Source organism: Solanum dulcamara, chromosome 6 (assembly GCF_947179165.1).
Source record: "Solanum dulcamara chromosome 6, daSolDulc1.2, whole genome shotgun sequence".
NCBI lineage: Eukaryota > Viridiplantae > Streptophyta > Magnoliopsida > Solanales > Solanaceae > Solanum > Solanum dulcamara.
Window position 1 is genome coordinate 60,190,067 of NC_077242.1, and position 16,643 is coordinate 60,206,709.

General features: G+C 33.4%; 1 protein-coding gene across 1 annotated transcript; it reads left to right on the top strand.

Moving 5' to 3' along the window:
• The first annotated feature begins 2,874 nt into the window (after positions 1-2,874).
• Positions 2,875-6,285, top strand: LOC129891217 (FCS-Like Zinc finger 14-like). Its single transcript, XM_055966513.1, has 2 exons — positions 2,875-3,660; positions 5,831-6,285. The coding sequence occupies exons 1-2, from the start codon at positions 3,161-3,163 to the stop codon at positions 5,991-5,993; spliced, it is 663 nt and encodes a 220-aa protein (XP_055822488.1). The 5' UTR covers positions 2,875-3,160; the 3' UTR covers positions 5,994-6,285.
• Positions 6,286-16,643: the final 10,358 nt, after the last annotated feature.

Genomic DNA, 16,643 nt, shown 5'->3' on the forward strand with positions numbered 1-16,643 from the left:
ACTATTTTGTTCACCTATGAACACATAACCCTTAGACTTTTCAGAGTATCTTATAAAGATACATTTTCTTCTATAGGCCCAAATTATGATCCGTCCATGGATTTAGGATCCGTAATTGGGTCCGTGAAAATCATATAAAAAAAATTAATTTTTGAAGTTGGTTTTACGAGTTCCAACGACAAGTCGTACTTCAATTTACGACCCGTAAATGGGGCTTGTAGTTAGCAGACTTTGAAAACTCTATTGGGGTAGTCTATGGTAAAACGGTCATAATTGTTTACTTAAAATTCTGATTGATGCAAATGTGATGGCGTAGGAAAGATCATATACCTTTAATTTGATAGGTCATGGGCTACCTAGTTCTTTATATCCTGAAAGTTATGGTCATTTAAAGTTGACCCTTGCGAGAACTAATAAGAAAACTTAGACGGTAGGAATGTTTTGAACTTGGCTTGCTATTAGAGGTCCCTTACAACTCTAAACAACATTTGATACATTTGCTATACTTAGTAAAGGACCTCAACAAGCACGTACAAATTAGAAAACATCAAGTTCAGGCTTAAATACATATGGAGAAGGTTTCGAATCTTTACTTAAAAGTTGTGGGGCGTTACAATATCTCTCCCTTTAGCCTTCGAATTAAGATCATGATAGGGAAATAGTTTTTTGTATTTGCACATTGATTCGTGGTTGCTATTCTAATAGAGTTCATAACGCATAACATTTTAGTTTTTATAAAAACTTTATTGCCACTAGATTGTACTGCCAATAGTATTAATACATGTACATTTGCCACTCCTAAGTGTTACTACCATAGGATAAAATAATTAGAAAGACAAAATGGAAATTAAATATCAGCTAATGAAAAAACCAAAATTGCGAACCTATTAAGTTGGTGTTTGACTATAGGATTTGTAGTTTCAATCTGATGTTGATTTGATATTAATGTTTGTGTGTGAATTTCACTTATAGCTTCAATTTTAATTTCAAAATCTTAAATTCTCTAAAAGTAGGGTTCTAATTATCAAGTTATAATTTATTTATTTTAAAAATGTAAAACTTGTTCTATAAATTTAATTTTATATATATAAAAAAAGATTCACCATTTTAAAATTTGCAAAAGAAAGACTCCTATTCAATGTGAAAAAATTATTCATACAACATGAAAGCGTAAATTAAAGAATAGTTTGCTATTACTATTATTGATTATTAGATCTTTATAAAATTATGTGTTTAAAAATTTGTAATAATATCTAATTGGAAATATTTATTTATAAAAAAAATATGGAAATATGTGATTTATTTATGTGATGACTTAGGATATTCTGATTCTTGTTATGAACTATGATTTGCTCATTTGATAAGATTGTATACGAGTTAGAAATGCTTGAAGGTTTTCACAAATTACGTGGACTTTTATATTTTTGAAAAAAAAAATAACTTAAAAAATTCAGATTATATATTCTAACAAAATTATAATTTCAAGTCAACATGATTTCAAATTACTAATTGAAATCATCTCCAAATGAGCCTACAAGAGGATAACAGATGTGAAGGTATTTATGCTTTTGATTAATTTGTAAATAAATAAAATAATAATTAAATAATGTTAAAAGTTATTGCTAATAACTTTAGACAATAAATTACGCCTATATGTTAGTTTGTTTTTATAGGTATTAACTATTATAACCGGATGCTAATGTTTCCCATGGATGCTTTACAATATGATTGATCAAAGAAGCTAAATCTTAAAATTGTTCAATAAATTTGTATATTGTTTTATTATGTTTATATCAACTGACACCTCCGTATACTAATTGAATTAGAAAGGGAAAAAATATCTATAAAAACAATCTTGATGTTGACAATGGAATATTTATTCACCATATAATTTGTCGACCAAATTAAATTATTTTCCCAGAATAAATATCACATACTTCATCTATTTCACTTTCTTTGTCCTATTTTTTTAGTTTATTTAAAAAAAACTTATTTATTTTTAATAATTTTTAATTTCAACTTTTCACATAACATGTTTAAGACTATAAAATTAAAGAGCGTTTTGATGAACATTTTGATGTATTAACATATGTTTAATTTAATACTAGAAAATTTTAAAAAAATTCTTTACTTTATTAAATTACATGTCAAATTAAAATATGACAAATAAATTGAGATAGAGAGAATACTTATAAAAAATCTAATTACTAGGTCATAAAAATCATTAATTTGATGTTCATAATTGAAGTATTTTTTCGTTGATCGTCGATATTTTTACTCAAAATAGTTACAAAATTTACACAAACAGGCATAGCTAAAATCAATCCCACAATTTTTTAAAAGTTGTACACTAATTATTAAAGTTAAAAAAACATTTTTTTTTAATTTTTAACAATATTTTAATTTCAACCTTTCACATGATATGTTTAAGACTACAAAATTAAAGAACATTTTAATGTATTTAACATATGTTTAATTTAATACTATGAGATTCAAAAAAATTATTTACTTTATTAACGACACGTTAAATTAAAATATGACAAACAAATTAAAAACAGAAAAAATAGTAAAAAAAATCTAATATCTTGATCATAAAAATTATTAATCTGATGTCCATAATTGAAGTACTTTTCTTTCTTGATTGATCATCATTTTTTTACTCAAAATAGTTACAAAATTTATACAAAACATGCGTAGCTAAAATCAATCCCACAAACAAACATTTTTTTATTTGATTAAAAAATACCCCCTATTGACAAAGACCAATATTTGTGGAGGGGTAGAAATGTAAAGTTGCATAAAAAAGAAAATGATTGAAAATGTTGAAGTTTATCTGCTACTACTATTAATTGTGATGTGAAGTGTTTATATTCTCCTCCTCCACTGAAAAACCAGAGTTGTGCTCCTCCTCTTTGCAGTGAGGGAGAACCAGAAAAAGTGTAAGAGAGAAAACTTGTTCTCTGTCTCTCTTCTTTCTCTATCTATACCTATAGATAACTCTATATTTAGTGAAGGATAAAAAGTGGACAGTGAGAAAGAAACAAGGGAAGGAGATTTTAGCAAAAACCCCATAAAGATTCAATAATTTTTCTGTGTTTTGAGAGATTCAGGAAAACCCCATTAAAATTTAATATCTTTCTCTATCTGGGTGTGTCTGGAAATGGCTGAAGGGAAGGGAAACACAAAGAGATTGTCTATAAATCTTTCCCTTTTTGCCCTCACTGATCACAGTAGCAACAACAAATCTCCTAAGAAGTTTGAGGATCCAAATGGTGCTGTTGTTGGACTTGGAATTGTGGCAGCCATGAATAAGAACAGTAACTCTAGTAGTAGAGCTGCAATTATTGCTATATCTCCAAGATCAACTACTTCAAACCCAATCCCAATTTTCACTACGAAAAGTAGTCCTAAGAAGAGGCCCAGTATTGAAAAAATGGAGATGTGTGAGGAGTACACTTGCGTCATTTCTCATGTGGGTACCAATTTGATTAAGAAAAGAGAGTATTTTGATGGTGAATTTATAGGAAACAGCAACTCTAATGCCTACCAGAAAGCTGCTATTGCTGTCAATCATACAGCAAATTTTACAACGGCTGATTTCCTGAATTCTTGCTTTCTTTGCAAGAAGCAGCTTAAGGGGTTGGATATTTTCATGTACAGGTTGGAATTTCAAATTCAATTTCTGATTTTTTTTTTACGTATATTCTAATGATTACATGTTACTGATTTCTTTGTTAATACTTTTTTTGGATCTGATATTTAAAGGCTCCAACTCTTGTTTTGGGGAATCCCTGTTTAAATTCCTTGATAAATTTCCATTTTATGTTTCATATCTAAGTATGTTGCTACTTTTTTCTGCATATTCGGCTTTAAGAGGCTTTATGGTCAATTGAATTGATATCAAAATGTGAATTGATATGCTTTTGTTTTCTGGACTGCAAGTACAGAGTTGGATACACAGTCTAGATGATCTTTTATTCGTTCTTGGTGTTTGAGCAAAATGGTTGAATGAATTTAGTCATGCCATACATTGGCTGGATTTTAAGGAGAAAAATGTTTCTTCAATTGTGGACCCTGCAGAACCTTTATATTTTGATGGCTCCATGAATATCTTATCCAGTTTTACTTTTTTCTGTTGTTATCATGGATCTATGCAAGTTCAAACATGTCGAGGAACTTAATCTTTTGCTTGCGATTTACTTTAAACTGTAGTTTTTCCCTCTTGAATCTGATCTGAAATTTGTGGTCGTCCAAGTTTGATTTCAGCAAGGCTCTGTTGGTTTAAGACAATGTTATTTCTTTATGGAATTGTACAGTTTGAAAAGAAGGTGCTCTGGTATTATTAATGAGTTGATTAGTTATGAGTGTTCTCTTCATTTTGGAGGAGTTAGCTTGGGGTGATGTGCATAATAGTTTCCAAATAGAGATCTTAGGAATGAAAAGATTATCAAACATTTGAGGACTGAGCTTGGGAAATCGAAAGTCTTAATGAACAGAATCTTAAAGCTTTTTGATTGTGTGAGGCGTCTTGTCGAAACTTTAAAGTTTTAAGGCCTGGAATTAGACCCCTTTGGTGAGACCCAAAAGTTATTAGCATGCATTCTTGGAACTTTTGTCATGTTATACTTCCTGACCTGCTCTGTGTTAAGTCGGTATTTTGGATACTTATGGACGCTGAGTAGCTCTGCTCAATGCCCTAAGTTCTTGATATCTCTCTATAACAGGGATATTCAGGATCTGTGTGTGTCTACTGTTTCCCATGGCCACCTTAAGATATGTGTACTTCTTGCAACTGTTTCTTTCTTGATCAATTGTAGATCTTGCTGCTGCTTAGGCATCGGTTGCGAATTCTGTAGAATTGATCACAAATGCCATAGTAAATTGGATCCTTATCTACTTCCCATCTTGCTTTCTGGCTTCTATTTGTATTGTTTATCTTGATTAATTAGCAGTAATCTTGGTCCGTTGGCATCTACTTCCAACTTGCATAACTTAATGTTGTATATCATCCATCCATAATATTATAACAAGAGGAATCTTTCTCATATGTTTTGGATTAGGGCATATTTGCTTGAATTACACACTCAAGTCATGTTTCTCTGATTGTCAGTTGCTTACAATCCACTCTACCGGTGTTTCTATCACTACTGATGTTATTTTAATAGCTTAAATAAGCCAATTGCACCAGGGCCTTTTATTCTATTCAGAAGTCTCCTTTAGGTTGCTTGCTGTGAGGAATTGCAGAGTTTGCAATACTTAATTTGCTGGGAGAAGATGATTCTAAGTTTGAGACATTAGAATATCGTTTCCATAATTTTAAGCAAGTTATCTTGAATTGTGACCACAAGATGGTTTTGCGGCAACATATTGATTATGTTCACGTAATGTAAGCTGAGTATTTTAGTTACCTGTTGCTTTCTTTGCTTGCAATTAATTCTCCATCTTATATTCGTCTTGCTAGTTGTAAACTTGTTGCTGCATTATTAAGTTGGCCTTGCTGGAAATCTTTTAGTTAGCTTTCTTTGTCAACACAATTTTTCAATTTTATAATGTGTGAAGCTTTTAGGTGGGAAAATTTCACATGTTTTTTGTTTGTTCACTAAATTTAGGCAGTTTCCTCCAGGTAATATGTGAGAGGAATCTCCAATACATCTTGTTTCTATATGCATGTGGTCTGTATTACTTTATTCAGGGAATATCTTATAGGTTAAAAATACATCTTTCTCTTCTAATCTGTTAATAGGAAAAATCTTTCTTTTATGAACAAAGATCCATTTTTTTCCCGTCTTTCGACTTGAAAATAACAAGTTCTACCCTTTACTATTTGCAGAGGGGAGAAGGCATTTTGTAGTGCAGAATGTCGTTGCACACAGATATCAATCGATGAACACAGAGAGAAATGTGGTTCTGGAGCCATGAAATCGCTCAGTGACTACTCTGTTTCTCCTTGCTCGGGTCCAATGCAGTTTTTCACTGGTGTAGCCGTGGCATAACTCAAAAATCCCGTATGGTTTACCCCCAACGTTACATAATATATAAATAAATAAAAAGTTATATCGGTTTTGAAAGGTACCTGAATAAGAATTGGTACCGACGGGCTTAAGAGAGATGGTAGATATTTATGTCAAGGACACATCCTGAGCAGGCAATCTCTATAATTCAAAGGAGTATGAAAAAATATTCTGGGAAAGAAAGCATGTAATGAAGTTTGTTATAAGCTGGTAAACAGGTATTACGTTTTAAACATAAGTTGGAAATCAAATAACACACCATTTTGAGTCTTGATTTCTCTTATTTATTTTGGTTTCCATTCAGTGTTCAGTACCCGCATTGGATTTCGACTAATTCGAATTCGCACTGCGTAGGGTTCAGTTGAAGGGGAAACACTTCCTATCAAGGGTTTTTTTATATCTAAAATTTGAATTCGAGATCTCTGATTAAGGGGGGAATAATTTCATTCACTCATATCCTTTGGTGGTTGATTTCTCTTATTTCACGTCTGTGCACTGGCCCTATAATGCTCTTTTCACATGACTGACTAACAACAAACTATTATAAAATAAATTAGTTTAGAAAAATAAAAAGGAGAGAGTAGGAGATAAATATAAAGAGTATATGAGAAAGAGAATTCGTGTGTCTATGCATTTATGTTGTCAAAATTTGACAATTTATAGCAAAGAAAAGAAAGCAAGTTGGACAACTTGTCTAGTGGGCCTTACTTCATCAATTTGCCTAGTGGGTTCCACCAAAATGACATCCACTTCTTTATAACACTCCTCCTTGGATATCCACGTGAAATGTGTCTCATTAAAAATTTTACAAGAAATAATATACATAGTTATCGTAAACATCCATAAATATTGTACCTCGTTAAAATCTTACAAGAAAAAACTAGTGGGAAAAAGCCTAGTGAAGGAAAAAGAGTACACACATCTGGTAATATGTCTTGAGTGCTGTTTCATTAAAAACCTTATCAGGAAAAACTCAGTGGGACAAAATCTTGATTAAGAAAAAAAGAGTACAGTAAGTATTTTACTCCCCCTGATGAAAACTTCATTTGATATTTTGGAGACGATACATTCCAACCTTATATCTTAGCTTCTCAAAAGTTGATGTTAGTAATGCCTTTGTGAATAAATTTGCAAGATTATCACTTAAACAAACTTGTTGTACATCAATATCACAATTCTTTTGGAGATCATGTATGAAGAATAATTTTTGTGAAATATGTTTCGTTCTAACTCCTTTTATAAAGTCACCTTTCAATTGAGCTATACACACAACATTGTCTTCGAATATAACTGTAGGTATTTTGACATCATTTTACAGGCCGCATCTTTCTTTGATGAACTGTATCATCGATCTCAACTACACACATTCTTTACTTGCTTCATGAATTACTATTATTTCAGCATGATTTAAAGAAGTAGCAACAATAGACTGCTTTGTAGATCATCATGATATAGCAGTTCCTTCGTATGTAAATAGATAGCCTGTTTGTAATTGAGCTTTATGTGGGTCTGATAAATAACATGCATCTGCATAACTAATAAGGTTTGCACAACCTTTGTTAGTATAAAACAAATCCATATCAATGGTACCCTTTAGGTATCGCAAAATATGTTTAATACTGTTCTAATGCCTTTGCATTGGGGATGAATTATACCTTGCCAACAAATTAACAGAAAATGTTATACCAGGCCTGATTGCGTTAGCAAGATACATAAGTGCACCAATAGCACTGAGATATGGTACTTCAGGACCAAGAAGTTCTTCATCCTCTTCTGTAGGTCGAAATGGATCTTTTTCCACTTCAAGTGATCGAACAACCATTGGAGTATTTAATGGATGTGTTTTTTCCATGTAAAATCGTTTTAAGATTTTCTTAGTATAGGCATATTGGTGGACAAAGACCACATCTATTAAATGTTTAATTTGCAGATCCAGACAAAGTTTTGTCTTTCCAAGATCTTTCATCTCAAATTCTTTCTTTAGATATTCAATCACCTTTTGGACCTCTTCAGGGGTTCCAATGAGATTTATGTCATCAACATAAACGGCGAGTATAACAAACTCTGATTCTATTTTCTTAATAAAAATACATGGACAAATGACATTATTTATATAACCTTCATTTATCAAGGACTCACTAAGGCGATTATACCACATACACCCTGATTGTTTCAAACCATATAATGATCTTTTCAATTTATTAAGTACATCTCCCGAGACTTATTACATGCTTTAGACAATTTTAATCCTTCTGGGATTTTCATGTAAATTTCATTATCAAGTGAACCATAAAGGTAAGCTGTAACTACATCCATTAGATGTATTTCATGATTTTTATGTATATCTAAACTGATAAGATATCGAAAAGTTATTCCATCCATAACAGGTGAATATGTTTTTTCATAGTTGACCCCGAGTCTTTGAAAGAATTCTTGTGCAACAAGGCGTGCCTTGTATCTTACAATTTCATTTCTCTCATTTCATTTTTGCACAAAAACCCATTTATAGCCAACTGGTTTTACACCTTCAGGGGTTTGGACTACAGGTTCAAAAGCCTCACGTTTAGCAAGTGAGTCTAATTCTGATTGAATTGCCTTTTGCCATTCTGGCCAATCACATCTACGTCGACATTCTTCGACGGATTTAGGCTCAATACTTTCACTATCTTGCATGAGGTTAAGTGCAATATTATATGCAAAAATATTATCCACCGTAATTTTCAATCGATCTAAATTTATTTCATCACCGGTAGAACTTATTGAAAGTTCTTCATTCACTTGAGTCTCGGGTTCACTGATTTCTTCAGGAATATCAGGATTACTCAAATCTTGACCTTCTTCAAGAGGTTCTTTTGTAGTATCATTTTTGTTATTCCTCACGCTTCTCTTTCTAGGATTTTTATCCTTTGAACCCAATGATCTACCACGCTTCAGGAGTGTTTGGAATTCAGAAGCTATGATACTAGTAGATGGTACTTTTGGGACATCAATCCGAACAAGCACATTTACTGCAGGGATATGTGACTTAGTTATCCGTTGCAAATCAGTAAATGCATATGGTATTTGATTTGCTATTTTGTATAAGTAGATGATCTTCTGGACCTCCTACTCACATGTGCGGGTACGTGGATCAAAATGAGATAGTGAAGAAACTTTCCACGCAATTTCTCTTTCGGATTCCTTTTTCTCTCCCCCTAATTGCGGGAATGTTGTTTCATCAAACCTACAATCTACAAATCGAGCAGTAAATAAGTTTTGTGTCAATAGTTAAAGGTATCGAATTATGGAGGGTGAGTCAAACCCAACATAGATGCCCAACCTTCGTTTAGGGGGCCATCTTTATACGTTGTGGTGGTGCTACAAACGCGTGTACCGCACAATAAAAAATTTGTAGAAGGAATATATTTGGCTCATGACCAAATACTAGTTGTGATGGAGAGTATTTATTATAATTTGTCAGTCTGAGACGTACAAGTGCTGCTACATGTAAGATAGCATGATCCCAAACAATAATTGACAATTTTGTTTTCATTAGTAGAGGTCGTGCTATCAATTGTAGGCACTTAATAAATGACTCTGCAAGGTCATTTTGAGTATGAACATAAGCAACATGATGTTCAATTTTTATCCCAATTGATAAGCAATAATCATCAAAAGCTTGGGATGTAAATTCTCCAGCATTATCAAGGCGAATAACCTTAATTGGATAATCTGAAAATTGTCCTTAATTGGATAATCTGAAAATTGTGCCCTTAATTTGATTATTTTTGCTAACAACTTCGCAAAAGCTAGATTGCGAGATGATAAGAGGCATACATGAGACTATCTAGATGATGCATCTATTAGGACCATAAAATATCTAAACAATCCACTAGATGGATGAATAAGTCTACATATATCTCCATGTATACGCTCTAAAATTTAGGATATTCGATGCCAACCTTCATGGTTGATGGTCTGGCAATCAATTCGCCTTGTTAACAAGCAGCACATGGAAATTCATCATTCGTAAGAATCTTTTGGTTCTTTAACGGATGTCCAATTGAATTTTCAAGAATTCGTCTCATCATTATTGATCCAGGATGACTTATTCGATCATGCCATAACACAAATGTATTTAGATCAGTAAACTTCTGGTTTACGATCAAATGTGCTTCAATTGCACTAATTTTTGCATAATATAGGCCAGACGACAAAGTTAATAATTTTTTCAAAATATATTTCTAGCCTGAGACACTCTTGGTTATACCAAGGTATTCAATATTTATTTCATATAGTGTCTCAACATGATATCCATTTATGCGGATATCTTTAAAACTTAACAAGTTTCTTGGGAATTTTGAAGAGAACAATGCATCTTATATAACAATCTTTTTCCCCTTAGGTAGAAATATAGTAGTTCTTTTGGAGCCTTCAATAATTTTTAAATTATCAAAAATTATAGTAACATTTACTTTTCTTCTAAGCAAGTTGAAAAAATATTTTTCTTCTTTAAAAATGACATGAGTTGTTCCACTATCAATTACACAAATATCCTCGTGTTTGATCATTGATCCAAACAAAATTTGAGGCATATCCATATTTTCTTCAAAAATAAATAAAGTAAATAGTATAATTAAAACGTGGTCCATTATACAAATTTTATTTATTTACATGGACTAGAAAAATACAAACATATCATTTAGTACACACAAATAAAAAGAAACTTATTTAAATATTATTAGGCTTATCAATATTCATATTTTCTTCTGAAAAATTAAAGAAATCAGGTACATCCAGATGCATAGGCTCAATATTATGTTCAGAGATAAAGTTTGTCTATGAATTATTTTCTGCCCTTTTCAAGGATGCCTGCTATAGCTGAATCAGACATTTTGATGACCGGCATGTCTGTGACCAGTGCCCCATACCTCCTCATCATGACATATATTTTCTGAATTTTTTTTGGTATAGCTTCTGGCTTTTCACTCTTCTTTTTATACTGCTGATCATTTTATCGGTGCCAGTGGAGCATCATGATTATAATTTCTTCTTCGATCATGACCACGACTGGTGCCATGACCTCTTTCTTGTTGGATATAATTTTTCTGATTCACTCCAAGGAGTGGAAAAGAACCAACGGGCCGACTATCATAATTTTTCATTAGCATTTCGTTGTGGCATTCAACAATAAGAAGGTGAGAAAGTAATTCACAATATTTTTTAAACCCCTTTTCGCGATATTGCTGCAAGAGCATATTCGCGGGTGAAAATGTGGAGTATGTTTTTTCCTGTTTGTCTTGCTCAGTTATTTCTTCTCCGCATGAATTTAACTGAGCTATAATTCTAAACAATGCAGAATTATATTTAGTTATATTTTTAAAATCCATCAATCTTAGATTACGCCAATCATGACGTGCCTGTGGAAGGATGACCAACTTCAAGTGGCCATATCTTTCTTTTAAATTCTTCCACAGTTTAAGGGGTCTTTTAATGTGAGGTATAGTAATTTTAACCCCCCGTCAAGATGGTGGCGGAGAAATATCATGACTTTGGCACGGTCTTGACTAGATATCATATTGTCATCTTTGATGGTGTCTGTCAGATCCATCGATTCTAGATGTATTTCGGTATCTAGTGCCCATGATGAGTAGCTTTTTCCATAAATATCAAGAACAACAAATTCAAGTTTTGAGATATTAGACATTTTAAAAAAATAAAATTCTTACCCTTTTGTTACCTTCTTAAAAATAGTTCAAAGTGATGGAGTCTCGTGCTGATAACGTATTATAAAATAAATTAGCTTAGCAAAATAAGGAAATAGTAGGAGAAAAATATAAAGGAGTAGATGAGAACGAGAATTCGTGTGTCTATATGCATTTGTATTGCCAAAACTTGGCAATTTATAGCAAAGAAAAGGGAGCAAGTTGGACAACTTGCCTAGTAGGCCCCACTTCATCAATTTGCCTAGTGGATCCCACTAAAATGACATCCACTTCTCTATAACACAAACAAATTAATATTTATTTGGTAACCTAATATAGTAGTAAAACATGACTTTACAAAATGTTTGTTGTTATCCTAATTTGGTAACCTAATAATGAAAGTAAGGAGTCGTTTGTTGTGAGGTATAAGATATAATAATTTCAGGGATAAAATGCAGGACTATTTTATCCTGCATTCGGTTTGAGGTATTAGACAGCCGTGATATTATTTATTCCATCATTTATATCTTAGTAATGGATAAATTATCACATATATATGGTGGAATAATTTATTTCAGGATAACTTATCTCGAAATAACTTTTTCCCAACCAAACGACCCCTAATTAACTTGCTATAATTAACTAAAATATTTCGATGAGTAAACGTGTTTATACATAATAGTTTAGGAGTTGTTACCTATTACAAATAATTCAAGATTTAATAAGTATAAATTTAATTAAGCTTAAAGTTTTTAAATATTAAAATAATAATGAAACAAAAATTATTTACGAAAAAATAAGTAAATAATATTTTTTTCTATCATAAATTTTTTGCCTGGTTTTAAAGTAATATAGATATATTCTCCAATAATTGTCGTGTTGCCTTTTATTGTAGAAAAGGACTTGTCATGTAATATAGCTTGGCTTTTGTTGACTATTTTGTGGAGAGTTGAAATAAAGCACAATTTGATAAATAATCAAATTGCGTCATCTTTTGATATCCTATTAAACAAATCTTAATCATGGTTTAACTAGTGAGATTTACTTGTTCATATATAACTAGTGACTATGTTGTTATTATAATAATGTAATTATTTTTTAGTCTAAACAAGAATGACTTTTCTATCAAACTTATGTCTCTTATAAATTAACTGTCACGACCCAATCCCGTAGGCCGCGACTGGGTTCAGACCTGGACCCCCATATACGTACCTATCAGCTGGTATCAAATTGAACCATAAACAAAGTGATACTACTTACCGAAAATCCCAATGAATTAAAATTTTTTTGTGTACGTGTGGCCTCTTTCATTCGTAGCATATCATGAAAGGGCACGCAAGCCAACAAGGCTGCTGTGACATAAAAATATTTAAACATTTAAAATATGCCGTATAGGCACAACCGAAACAAACTTACAACCAACCCACATACATATGTCTACAGACATCTGAGAATGGTAACAACAACATATGGTGGGACAGGGTCCCCGCCGTACCCCTGGACAAATAAATATATACATCTCAAATGACCAGAATCAAAAGTTAGGCTCCGGAATAGTGGAGCGCTCCCAACATCGCTGAGTGGAAACCCTAAGCCGGCAGACTTTCAAAATGAACATCTGTACCTGCGGGCATGAAACGCAGCCCCCCGAAGAAAGGGGGGTCACTACGATATATGTATTGAGTATATAAAGCATGAAGTATAATAAGTAAAGTCATTACTAGAGCAAAATGTGCAAAAATGAGCAAAGTATCCAGAAATATCAAAATGTTTTTCATAACCACAGATAATGTATGCAGAGAAACATATGCCATATTCCGCCCCATTATGGGACTCGGTGAACAAATCGTGGTCGTCGCTCCGTCACTGATGCCACAGCACATCATAACTCTAGAGTAGGGAATATCTCCATAACAAATCATATCATATCAGATCATATTATATCATGTGTGTACATGGCACATCATAACTCCACAATTCCCATGTACAAGTTGTACCTACCCCCTTACATCGGGGCACGACGAACAATGCTGAGAAGTACGCATGATAAAAAAACCTGAACCGAGCTCGGTGAAGAAAGCATTAAGGCATCTACGAGTGGAGTAGTGAGAAACTATATGCAATTTAAATCATATTTGAGACTCGATGGAAAAATCAAAATGAGCTATCATTCAAAATCAAGACAAGAGTCGTATCAAGTACCTTTTGAATATCACGATGAGTTATATCAAAATAGAATTTTGGGAATCATATACACATATCAAGGCATAACAGAATATCTTTTGAAAAATCCAGAAGTTGGCCATCCTAGCAGCTCTACGCATAGGAACTTCCTTGAAATCATATAAAAGTCATATACTTGCTTCATAAAACCCATGTCAACAAGGAAGATTAGCTTTACATATTTTTTCCCAAAACATGCCAAGAGATAGAAAGATAGTTTTACATACTTGTGCCAAAACATGCCAAAACAAGGAAACGTTAGCTTTACATACCTTACCTTCTATCCTATAAAAGCCTTTAATAGGCAATAGCTCAATTACAAGAGTTCTACCATCACGAAGTGGATAAGAATCATGAAATATACTCGGAGATTTACGAATGAAATAACTCCCCAATTTCACATACATAATGCTTACATCTAAGACATGCCAAAAGAGAAGAAAGGGTAGCTTCACATACCTCTTACGAACTTTTCTTAACCACGTTCGCGTCATCGTCCTCCGAACCTATTTAACATGGAAGCAATATGAATATCAACAACTCTTGACTTTCCAGCATCTTAATGTTCACCTTAGTATTCATAGAACTTATTTCCTTGCTCATCTTCTCGACTAGTTCTTTAATTCGCTAAGACGTTAACGAAAATCAGGCAGCACCTCCCCTTTAAAATGCCCTATCCGAATTTCCAATTACATCATCAAGTACTACAGCCAACCAAAAATAATAACCTGTAGCTCATATACACACAAAGCATGGCAACATTACACAACATAAGCTCCAAACAACTTGCTGAAAATTACGACACCAAAATAGGGTTTCTAGTCTTTATTTCGCAAGGCCTTTAATTATACGAAATGAAGGGTCGTGTGGCTGCAATAAGAAGCTTCCACACCTATTTTATAATACTTTTAGGCCCTGCAACACTCCCCCACACACCTGCAGCAGCACACCACAAGCACAACAGTTTACTTCGACGACAATTTAACTATAACGACTCCAATTTAGATTGTCTTGAACGTCAATCATTCCTATGACATTTTAACATTTAAAGCAAACTATAGGGCGTGTAAAACACTCCATAACAACATCATAAAGTCCAAATTGAAAGGAGAAACCTTACCTTACCTGAAATTAGCCAAAACTGCCAAATTGCAACTCGAAAACTCTTTAAACTTGCTGAAATTGCACGTACTGCTTGTTATCCATTTGGTGCTGATAAAAGCCATGGTTTTACATAATGGACACCTTAATACCATGTCCAAGCCCTTACCAAAACGTTGGAGAAGATAACCAAGCCATACCTTAACAAACGGCTTCCCAAACTTGCTGAAAATTAACTTCGGAAACTCCTTAACATGCTGAAAGTTGCGGACTGTTCGTGTCCCTTCTTTGCTTCCCCAAATAGTAATTTTATGCTATTAAACCCCATCATGTAGCCATGTGATACCTTAAATAATTAATTCACGGCTCGAAAATGGAGGGCTTACCTTGTTGTGTTGCTGCCGTAGCTCTCTCTCTATTCTTCTAAGTTTTCTCTTCAATTTTCCTAAGTGCAAAGTGCTGAAAAATGAAAGCTTAGTCATAAGACTAGGTATATATATCCTTTCTTTGGGTGTGACACATGGCATCCCCTAGGGGTGACACGTGGCATCCTCCTAGGGTGCCACCTCATCCATGCATCCAATCCAAATCTGTCACGTGGCAGTGTGGGACCCACCTCAAGTAGGTGCATCACCTGCTTGCTTCCAAGTAGGTGCATCACCTGCTTGCTTCCAAGTAGGTGCTACACCTCCTTCCATCTCTTCCGTGGGTTTGCAATCTCATCTTATTTTTCAGAGCTTGTGTGTTCCTTGTTACTTAAGCTCGATGTGTACTCTAGTAACTTAGTTATGTAAGACGTCCAAGTCGGTGGCGTACGCGAGTAAGTCGAGTCCTACGACCCATTACTTGGCCTCCAACTCCTTCAGGATTCTTATAATCCTATTTCCAATCTTCCCTATTATTGGGGTATCTCATTCTCACCTCTTTAGAGTTGTTTGACCGCGTTATAGATTATCTGACTCACATGACGACTTCTAAGAAACTTAAGAGCCTTCCCAGAAACTTAAGAAACTTAAGGAGTGTTCCAAGGTACCAAAGTACGGGGTGTAACATTAACACTTCAAAATAGGTGACTAATAAATTAACTAGAGTAAATGTATAACTAGGCAAATAACATTAGAGGACTATTGAAAGTATTTGCCCAGCTCTAATGGTTGCTACTCTATTAACAATGGAGGAAAAATAGAGATAAAGGAATAGAGACAAGAGAAGAGTCTGAGATTTAAATGAACTGCCTTGCATTTATTAGTGCTAGAACTGATACTTATACAAGTTCCTAACTAATTATTGTTAATTACAATAACCGACTAACAAATCAGCAAAATAACAAACTCATCTAACTAATTTGTAACTCTCTTGTAACTAATTTGTAACTCTCTTGTAACTAACTGATGTACAAGCTAAGCTTGGCTAACTGTCTATGTACAACACTTGTGAAGCTGCTACTAATTTCTAAACTCCCCCTTAAGTTGGTTGTTGAAATGTGTCTAACAAGCCCAACTGGGATAGCATCTCAATATGCAGTTGCTTGCCCAATGCCTTTGAAAATATGTCTGCCAATTGTTCTCTACTGGCAATGTATGTTGTTGTAATCAGACCTTCCTGCAACCTTTCTCTAATGAAG

Bases quoted from the DNA above. Each gene is read 5' to 3' on its own strand.
- LOC129891217 (XM_055966513.1), top strand. From the start codon at position 3,161: ATGGCTGAAGGGAAGGGAAACACAAAGAGATTGTCTATAAATCTTTCC. The intron at 3,661-5,830 runs GTTGGAATTTCA...TACTATTTGCAG, and splicing joins TTGGATATTTTCATGTACAG to AGGGGAGAAGGCATTTTGTA.